At 29.7% G+C, this 11,541-nt stretch overlaps 1 protein-coding gene across 5 annotated transcripts in view; it reads right to left on the bottom strand.

Annotated features, from left to right (window-relative positions):
* Window positions 1-75: 75 nt before the first annotated feature.
* Window positions 76-11,541, bottom strand: part of bmpr1bb (bone morphogenetic protein receptor, type IBb) — a 127,887-nt gene continuing 116,421 nt past the window's right edge. For all 5 annotated transcript variants that reach the window (XM_061926995.2, XM_061926992.2, XM_061926991.2 and 2 more), the window contains 7 exons: window positions 9,377-9,473; window positions 9,049-9,193; window positions 7,550-7,742; window positions 7,193-7,490; window positions 4,809-4,984; window positions 4,610-4,740; window positions 76-510 (listed from right to left, as the gene is read on the bottom strand). In XM_061926995.2, coding sequence (XP_061782979.1) covers window positions 370-510; window positions 4,610-4,740; window positions 4,809-4,984; window positions 7,193-7,490; window positions 7,550-7,742; window positions 9,049-9,193; window positions 9,377-9,473 — 1,181 coding nt within the window. In that variant the 3' untranslated portion in view covers window positions 76-369. The remainder of the gene's footprint in view (window positions 511-4,609; window positions 4,741-4,808; window positions 4,985-7,192; window positions 7,491-7,549; window positions 7,743-9,048; window positions 9,194-9,376; window positions 9,474-11,541) is intronic.

The following is an 11,541-nucleotide window of genomic DNA, read 5'->3' as shown; positions in this document are numbered from 1 at the left end:
TTGTTTAATAGTGTAACTCCATTCAGTGCTAAGTGCAGGTGATGTGCTTCTCCACTGGGGGGCGCCAGAGTGCTGAAAAAAAACACCATCCCCACTTGAAAAAAAGGTTGTCATTTTGAATGAAAGGGAAGCAGAAAGACCTTTTAAATGTTTTATTTTGTCAACCAATTGAGTTCAAGTGGGTAAGAAAATGCTCCTAATGAGGTCACTGATGTCAAATAAAACAGGTCCAGTACAAAAGACTGCATTTGATGACAATAATAATAATATAATACTGCTTTAGAAAGTCCTTCTGCAGTCTTTCTTTGGCTTTCACAGAAAGCAGTGTGGCGTCACAGGAAGTGAGTCCAAGACCTCCTCGATGTGTTTTCATGTGTCGCTGTGAGACGGTTTGATGTCTTGGGACTCCAACATCTTGGCCAAGGTCTTCTTCACCCTCAAGGCCGACAGGCGGGAGGCAGGATTGTGAGCCCAGCATTCAGACATGACTTTTCCGATCTGTCGTAAACACTGAAACACAACAATTCCAGCTATTATAATTATAACATCCATACGCTTGTCCCTCTCACACCTCATCACATTAGTTATAACATTAATATATGAATAGTTATAATGTTCATGTATCAGTCATATGTAGTAGCATTTGTTATGTTTATTCATAATATTCCAAGTATATGTTGAATTTAATCCAAATATTTCATTCAATTATAATCTGTTTAAGTAGTTATAGTTTTTATTTTATTACATTTTTCCATCTTTTTAGTAGTAGTATTTAAATGTAAACAATATGTCATGTATTTTCCGTTAGTATATTTAATTCAGTTATAATATGTTTAAGTATCTTTTATATCATTACATTATATCACCTTTTTAGTAGTATTTAAATGTAACACATATTTCATGTATATTTTTTATTAAATTGTAGTCTATCAGTTGTAAAATATTTAACATTTCATTATAAGTCAATTAGTAGTAGTTGTATTTTTTAATTAAATGATAATATTCCATGTATTTATTGAAAAGAATACAAATATGTTGTGTATTTTTCCATTAGTATATTTAATTCAATTATAATTTGTGGTTATTTTTTTTATTTCATTACATTATTCAGTCTTTTTAGGAGTAGTATTTAAATGTAAAGAAATTTTCATTAGTATACTTCAATTCAATTATAATCTGTTTAAGTAGTATTTAAATGTAACAAATATGTAATGTATATTTTTATGAAATTATAGTCTGTTTATTAGTCGTAAATTATTTAACATTTCATTAAAAGAGTCAATTAGTAGTAGTTGTATTTCCAAACGTAATTATAATATTTCATGTATTTATCGAATTGAATAAATGTCATGTATTTTTCATTTGTATAGTTTTATTAAATTATAAACCATTTTAGTATTTTTATATAATATTATTGCAAGTTTTATATTTAAACTGTATTTTATTTGTATTTTTATAATTTATTTACAATGTAATCAACATTTTTAACGTATTTTTCGTTAGAATATAATAATATAATATAACATGTATTTTTATTTCATTACATTATACCATCTTTTTAGTAGTAGTATTTAAATGTAAAACAGTTTTCATTTATTTATCATTCGTATATTTAATTCAATTATAATCTTTTTAAGTAGTATTTAAATGTAACAAATATTTCATGTATATTTTGATGAAATTATAGTCTGTTTAGTAGTTGTAAAATATTTAACATTTCATTATGTAATCAACATTTTTAACGTATTTTTCATTAGAATATAATATAATAATATAATATTCTATGTATTTTTATTTCATTACATTATACCATCTTTTTAGTAGTAGTATTTAAATGTAAAACAGTTTTCATTTATTTAAAAATTATGGGGAAAAAATGATATTTAGATTGTTATTGGAAGTAATGTTTTTATTTTAAAATATCGCATGTATTTTTCATTTGTATAGTTTTATTAAATTATAAACATTATAGTATTTTTATATAATATTATTACAAGTTTTATATTCAAACTGTATTTTATTTGTATTTTTATAATTTATTTACAATGTATTCAAATACATATTAAAATGTAATCAACATTTTTAACGTATTTTTCGTTAGAATATAATACAATATAATATGTATTTTTATTTCATTACATTATACCATCTTTTTAGTAGTAGTATTTAAATGTAAAACAGTTTTCATTTATTTAAAAATTATGGGGGAAAAAATGATATTTAGATTGTTATTGGAAGTAATGTTTTTATTTGAAAATATCGCATGTATTTTTCATTTGTATAGTTTTATTAAATTATAAACCATTTTAGTATTTTTATATAATATTATTACAAGTTTTATATTTAAACTGTATTTTTATAATTTATTTACAATGTATTCAAATACACATTAAAATGTAATCAACATTTTTAACGTATTTTTCGTTAGAATATAATATAACATGGATTTTTATTTCATTACATTATATCATCTTTTTAGTAGTAGTATTTAAATGTAAAACAGTTTTCATTTATTTATCATTAGTATATTTAATTCAATTCTAATCTTTTTAAGTAGTATTTAAATGTAACAAATATTTCATGTATATTTTGATGAAATTATAGTCTGTTTATTAGTCGTAAAATATTTAACATTTCATTATGTAATCAACATTTTTAACGTATTTTTCATTAGAATATAATATAATAATATAATATTCTATGTATTTTTATTTCATTACATTATACCATCTTTTTAGTAGTAGTATTTAAATGTAAAACAGTTTTCATTTATTTAAAAATTATGGGGGAAAAAATGATATTTAGATTGTTATTGGAAGTAATGTTTTTATTTTAAAATATCGCATGTATTTTTCATTTGTATAGTTTTATTAAATTATAAACCATTTTAGTATTTTTATATAATATTATTACAAGTTTTATATTTAAACTGTATTTTTATAATTTATTTACAATGTATTCAAATACACATTCAAATGTAATCAACATTTTTAACGTATTTTTCGTTAGAATATAATAATATAATATAACATGTATTTTTATTTCATTACATTATACCATCTTTTTAGTAGTAGTATTTAAATGTAAAACAGTTTTCATTTATTTATCATTCGTATACTTAATTCAATTATAATCTGTTTAAGTAGTATTTAAATGTAACAAATATTTCATGTATATATTGATGAAATTATAGTCTGTTTAGTAGTTGTAAAATATTTAACATTTCATTATGTAATCAACATTTTTAACGTATTTTTCATTAGAATATAATATAATAATATAATATTCTATGTATTTTTATTTCATTACATTATACCATCTTTTTAGTAGTAGTATTTAAATGTAAAACAGTTTTCATTTATTTAAAAATGATGGGGAAAAAAAGATATTTAGATTGTTATTGGAAGTAATATTTTTATTTTAAAATATCGCATGTATTTTTCATTTGTATAGTTTTATTAAATTATAAACCATTTTAGTATTTTTATATAATATTATTACAAGTTGTATATTTAAACTGTATTTTATTTGTATTTTTATAATTTATTTACAATGTATTCAAATACATATTAAAATGTAATCAACATTTTTAACGTATTTTTTGTTAGAATATAATATAATAATATAATATTCTATGTATTTTTATTTCATTACATTATACCATCTTTTTAGTAGTAGTATTTAAATGTAAAACAGTTTTCATTTATTTAAAAATTATGGGAAAAAAATGATATTTAGATTGTTATTGGAAGTAATGTTTTTATTTTAAAATATCGCATGTATTTTTCATTTGTATAGTTTTATTAAATTTTAAACCATTTTAGTATTTTTATATAACATTATTACAAGTTTTATATTTAAACTGTATTTTACTTGTATTTTTATAATTTATTTACAATGTATTCAAATACATATTAAAATGTAATCAACATTTTTAACGTATTTTTCGTTAGAATATAATATCATATAACATGTATTTTTATTTCATTACATTATACCATCTTTTTAGTAGTAGTATTTAAATGTAAAACAGTTTTCATTTATTTATCATTAGTATATTTAATTCAATTCTAATCTTTTTAAGTAGTATTTAAATGTAACAAATATTTAATGTATATTTTGATGAAATTATAGTCTGTTTAGTAGTCGTAAAATATTTAACATTTCATTATGTAATCAACATTTTTAACGTATTTTTCATTAGAATATAATATAATAATATAATATTCTATGTATTTTTATTTCATTACATTATACCATCTTTTTAGTAGTAGTATTTAAATGTAAAACAGTTTTCATTTATTTAAAAATGATGGGAAAAAAAAGATATTTAGATTGTTATTGGAAGTAATGTTTTTATTTTAAAATATCGCATGTATTTTATGATTTCTACATTAACTTGTAATATTCCTTCATTATTATATTAATCTAATATTGCATGTATTTGTATAATTCCTTTGATTATTTTAAAATATCCCCTGTATTAATATGTATTTATCTAGCTATACTATTTCATGTATTCATAAATGAGTACGAGTATGAGTATGAGTATGAGGTCAACAACATTTCCAATATGGTGTGTAATGTGAATAAGAGTGGGATGAAACACCTCATCGCTGCCCCAGCGGTTGGCAAAAGCCGGTCTTTGTTTCTTGAAGCAGACCACCTTCCTCATGTCTTCATAGGACGGGTCAGTGGGCACCAGGTCGTAGTACGGCAGCTGGTAGTCCTCCACCATGCCTGTCAGGACACAGCATATCGACATGAAGTGGAACGTCTTCTTCTTCTTCCTCCTCCTCACACTCTACCTCCACTGCTGCAGCGCCGCGTCATCTCCCACACGATGAGTCCGAAGCTGTACATGTCGGCCATGATGAAGGACTGGAAGTAGGTCCTGTTCAGGCTCTCGTCCAACACCTCGGGCGGCATGTAGCGCTTGGTGCCCACGCGCAGGTTGGGGGGGATGTCCACCTCGTTGGTGCCGCTGACACACACACACATGAGGGGCCGTTAGGGACAATATTCAGAATTATCTCTTACATACACTACTGAAATGCTCTCACATACACAACTGAAATGTTTTTCTCTCACACACACTACGGAAACATTCTTATACACAATACTGAAACACTCAAACACACTACTGAAATAATCTCACATAAACAACTGAAATGTTTTTCTCTCACACACACTACAGAAACATTCTTATACACACTACTGAAATGCTCTCACATAAACACACTACTGAAACACTCATACACACTACTGAAATGCTCTCACAAACACTACTGAAATGCTCACACACACTACTGAAACACTTATACACACTACTGAAATGCTCTCACACAATCAACTGAAATGTTTTTATCTCACACACACTACTGAAACACTTTTATACACAATACTGAAACACTCTTATACACACTACTGAAAAAATTTTCTCACACACTACAGAAACACTCTTATACACACTACTGAAATGCTCTCACATACACAACTGAAATGTTTTTCTCTCACACACACTACGGAAACACTCTTATACACAATACTGAAATGCTCTCACATAAACACACTACTGAAACACTCATACACACTACTGAAATGCTCTCACATACACTACTGAAATGCTCATACACACACTACTGAAATGCTCTCACATAATCAACTGAAATGTTTTTATCTCACACACACTAATTAAAAAACACTCTTATACACAATACTGAAACACTCTTACACACTATACTAAAACACTCTTATACACTACAAAAATGCTCTCACATAAACAACTGAAATGTTTTTGTCTCAACACACTACAGAAACACTTATACACACTACTGAAATGCTCTCACATACACTACTGAAATGCTCTCACACACTCTACTGAAACACTCTTATACACGATACTGAAACACTCTTATACACATTACTGAAATGCTCTCACATAAACAACTGAAATGTTTTTCTCACACACACTACTGAAACACTGTTATACACGCTACTGAAATGCTCTCTCATACACTACTGAAATGCTCTCACATACACTACTGAAATGTTTTCACACACACTACTGAAATGCTCTCACATACACTACTGAAATGGTAAATGGGTTATACTTGTATAGCGCTTTTCTACCTTTTTTAAGTAACTCAAAGCGCTTTGACACTATTTCCACATTCACCCATTCACACACACATTCACACACTGATGGCGGGAGCTGCCATGCAAGGCGCTAACCAGGACTCATCAGGAGCAAGGGTGAAGTGTCTTGCTCAAGGACACAACGGACGTGACGGGGTTGGTAGAAGGCGGGGATTGAACCAGGAACCCTCAGGTTGCTGGCACAGCCACTCTCCCAACTGCGCCACACCGTCCCCATGAAATGCCCTCACATAAACAACTAAAATGTTTTTCCCTCACGCACACACACACCACGTGCGTGTGAGAGACAACAATTTCAGTAGTATGTGTGCAAGGATTTCAGTTATGTGTATGAGAGCATCTTACCAGTGTGTATGAGAGAGGTTGCATTCCAGTTCCAGTCACCAATAATGCCCGCCCCTTGTCAAACAAGTTTTTTTGAGAGAGCTTTTCAGTAGCGTACGTGAGAGCATTTCAGTACTGTATGTAAGAGAATTTCAGTAGTGTGTGTAAGAGCATTTCAGTAGTGTGTGTGAGAGCATTTCAGTAGTGTGTATAAGAGTGTTTCAGTCGTGTCTGTGAGAGAAAAACATTTCAGTTGTTTATGTGAGAGCATTTCAGTAGTGTATGTAAGAGGTACTCCTGAATAATGTCCCTAACGGACCCTCATATACACACACACACACACACACACACACTGGTTATAATTTAGAATGGGGACCAAGTTTTTGATCATCACTTGTGGGGACCACCCTTTCTACACCCTTTCTACAGGTTGTGGAGGCCCAGTTAGCTCACAGACTTTTTGCGGGACAAAGCACCTTTTGCTGATAAAATCCCCGAACTGAAGGTGCCACAAACCGGAGGCTAACAAGCTAAAACGCTAGCTCAAAGTGGTGGTGTTGCAACCCGAAGCTATACAGCGAGACTTTGGACACATTTAAATGTCCGAGACCTGGTATGAGGCATGTTTGGCGCCATGTAAACCCGATCGAGCTTCCACTGTACTCGCAAAAATATGTGTCATGCTTTGTCAAAACCTGGAAGTCGTTACCTGTTGAATTTGACGGCCAGTCCGAGGTCGGCGATGCAACAAGTCCCGTTCTTCTTGACCAGAACGTTCTTGCTCTTGAGGTCTCGATGGGCGATGGCGGGCTTCCCCTGCGTGCCGTGGATCTCGGTGTGCAGGTGACACAGCCCCGAGACGGAGGAGTAGGCCAGTTTGAGCACGGCGTTGACGTCCAGCGTGTTGGACTTGAGGTAGTCGTACAGCGAGCCGTTCTCGTGGTAATCGGTGATCAAGTACAGCTGAGTCCAAGAGCCCGTGCCTTTGATGTCGGCCGCTATGAAGCCTGCGAGCAGCGTGGGCGTGAACAACTCAGTCAAAAAGGTTGGAGTCGCGGTCATTTACCCAGAATGTTGTCGTGTCGCATGAGGAAGGTTTGGTAGATCTCCGTCTCTCTGAACCAGCTGTCCTCCTCCGTGGTGAAGAAGACTTTGACCGCCACTCGCTCGCCTCGCCACTTCCCCATCCACACCTCGCCGTAACGACCCTTCCCGATCTGCTTCACCATCTGGATCTGCTTGGCGATGGTGCGCTGGACCTGGCGGCAGCAGAGCGAAACCCTTCGTGTTTTTATTTTATTTTGTCAATATTATTTTTACTTTGGTTTGTTGCTAGTTTTTTTGCTGGTTTTCTCTTTTGTGTGGACGGGTGGCATCCTTGGGATATAAACCAAAAATATACAAGTTTTGACATTGGATGTATGCAAATATGATGTAATGGATAGGAATGTCTGATGCTGGATGTCAATAAAAATTTAATAAAAATTAAAGAAAAGAAAAAAAAAGAACGACACTCTTCAGTGCCTCAGTACTTGCAGTACTTCAAAGTAATCAGAGTACATTTTTGATTTTTTTTTTTGTCCTGTCCAGCTTCTCAGGCAAATCATATATATATATATATATATATATATATATATATATATATATATATATATATATATATATATATATATATATATAAATCTTTATATATATATATATATATATATATATAGATAGATAGATAGATAGATAGATAGATAGATAGATAGATGGATAGATACATATATATATATATATATATATGTATATATATATTCATAAATAAATATATATATATATATATATTCATATATATTCATATATATATATTCATATATATATCCATATATATATATTAACATAATTATATTAATAATATATTAATATTTTATATATATGGGTGTGTGTGTGTGTATATATATATATATATATATATATATATATATATATATATATATATTAATATATATATATACATTTTTATATATATATAATATATATATATATTAATATATATATAAATATTCATATATATTAATATATATAATTATATTAATAATATATTAATGTTATATATATATATATTTATTAATATAATTATAATAATATTTTAATATTATATATATATACTAATATATATATGTATATATATATTAATTTATATATATATATTAATTTATATATATATAAATATATATATATTAATATATATATAAATATTCATATATATTAATATATATATATATATAATAATATAATTATAGTAATAATATATTAATGTTATATATATATATACATTTATTAATATAATTATAATAATATTTTAATATTATATATATATATATGTATATTTATATATATATATATATATATATATATATATATTAATTTGCTTAGTATATGCTGTACATATAGTTATACTTAAATAATTAAAAAAATTATTCAAACATTAAAATACTGTATACATTTAAATGTTCTTTGATTTATTTTTAATTAATTTCATGGATTGATGGTTAAATGTAACTCAAGGTGTTAGTTTCCTACCAGCAGAGGGAGCCCTGATCCTGATCCAGATCCCATGCTGTGAGAATGTTCAATGAGGTCCTTCAGCGACTCCCCAGGTGGGATGTAAGTGTCGCCCTGCTCCAGGTTGATGCTGTAGCGCGGCTCAGACTCCTGCCTCTTATACCTAGTACAGCATGAAGACACTAGTACTGGTGTGGAGTACTAGTACAGCATGAAGACACTAGTACTGGTGTGGAGTACTAGTACAGCATGAAGACACTAGTACTGGTGTGGAGTACTAGTACTGGTGTGGAGTACTAGTACTGGTGTGGAGTACTAGTACTGGTGTGGAGTACTGCAAGGTTACCTGAGGCAGCAGATGATGAGGACGACACAGAGGAAGACGCTGCAAACGATGATGGAGACGAGCAGAGCCAAGTATTGACCACTGCTGTCCACGTAATCTAAAAACAGAAGAAAAAAAAAAGTCATTATTTTCCCTCCTAATATTTTCCTGAGGAATAATCCTGCAGCTTGCAATCGATCACATCTCTGCCTGACTGACTGCCCACGATCACATGACACTTCCAGAGGAGCCCAGCAGCTCAGGGGCTCTAAACTTTCAACACACACACACACACACACACTAACACACACTCTTGTATTTGTTGCCTTCTTGAGACCCCCCGAAAAAATGCCTCCCTCTTTAGGACCACCCTTTCTAGATATATAAAGATTTGTATTTACAACACTAATAATATATACATACTATGCAAATATAAAAAAGCTTGTTGTGCAAAATGAGTTGGAATTTCACAAGAAAAACTTAGAATTTTGGCAGTATATGATAAAAGTCGGCATTTTACTCAACGCAAGTTAAAATTTTACAAGAAAAACGGAACATTTGTGCAATATTATGATAAAAGTTGGAATTTTACTCAGTAACAGTCGCAATTTTACAAGAAAAGCTTACAATTGTGGCAATTTTATGAAAAGAGTCGTGATTTTACTCAACAAAAGTCACAATTTTATAAGAAAACGTTAACATTTTGGCAATATTATAATAACAATCGGAATTTTACTCATAAAATGTCACTATTTTAATTTGCAATATTGTGATAAAAGTCAGTTTTATATGACAAATGTCACCATTTTGCATGAAAAAGTAATCGTTTTACATAAATTAATAATTTCACGAGAAAATATTGCAATATTACAGAAACAGAAAGAATATGAGAGATTGTTCCCAATTTTATAAGAAAAAAGTCGACACATTGTGAGAAAAAGACTGCTTTTAGTAAAAAAAAAAAATTGTTGGTGAATTTTTTGGTGTGTAATTGTTTTTTAATCCAAAATTGTTGGCAATTTTATGAAAACAGTCAAAATTTTACTCGACAAAAGTCAGAATTTTATAAGAAAACTTAAGAATTTCGGCAATGTTATAATAATTATCGGAATTTTACTTGGCAAAATTATGACAAAAGTCATAATTTTACTCAAAGAATGTCACTATTTTACAAAAACAACAACAAAATTGTCAATACTGTGATAAAAGTCAGAATTTTATATGACAAATGTCACCATTTTGCATTAAAAAAAGTTATCATTTTGCGAGACAATATCGCAATATTACAGAAACAGAAAGAATATGAGAAATCGTTCCCAATTTTATAAGAAAGAAGTCGACACATTGTGAGAAAAAGATGTCTTTTAGTGAATTTTTGTTGTTGTTGTTTCTTTTTGTTTGTAATTATTTTTTAATCTTCATTATTTACTTCGTTATTACAGTATGTCTCTATATACATATTTATTTATTTATTTTAAAATAAAATTTGGCCAAAGGGGGCGCATTTCCATTCCTTACACACACTTGTTATTTCATACGTTGACCAGAGGGGGCGCACTTTTAAAACCGACAGTCAATTTGAAAAATCCCTCCTTTTTGGGACCACCCTCATTTTGATAGATGTCACCACCAGGTGGTGCAAATGAGACATTCTCTATTAGATGCAATGGTTTTCTGTATTGGGACCATGATTTATGTCATCAATTGTTCACACCTCCTCATATGGAAGCTACTTTTCCTTGTAAATGTCTCAAGAAGAGTAGAAATACAAACACACACACACACACACACACACACATTCTTGTATTTGTTACCTTCTTGAGACCTGAGAAAATAGTCTCCCTCTTTAGGACCACCCTTTCTAGATGTAAAAAGATTTGTATTTACGACATTAATAATATATACATACTATGCAAATACAAAAGGTACGCTTTTAGTTATTTTTTTTTCTTAGAATGTTTTGTTTGTAGTTTTTTAATCTTCATTATTTAATTCAAGTTATGACAGTATGTCTCTATTTACATTTTTTATTTTTATTTTTTTATTAATTTTGGCCAAAGAGGGTGCATTTCCATTCCATACACACACTTGTTATTACATATGTCGACCAGAAGGGGGAGCACTTTTAAAACCGACACACAGTCCATTTGAAAAATCCCTCCTTTTTGGGACCACCCTCATTTTGA

This window comes from Nerophis lumbriciformis, linkage group LG32 (genome assembly GCF_033978685.3).
Source record: "Nerophis lumbriciformis linkage group LG32, RoL_Nlum_v2.1, whole genome shotgun sequence".
NCBI classification, from domain to species: domain Eukaryota; kingdom Metazoa; phylum Chordata; class Actinopteri; order Syngnathiformes; family Syngnathidae; genus Nerophis; species Nerophis lumbriciformis.
Note: the sequence above shows the minus strand (reverse complement) of the source record. Positions and strands in the feature narration are given on the sequence as shown.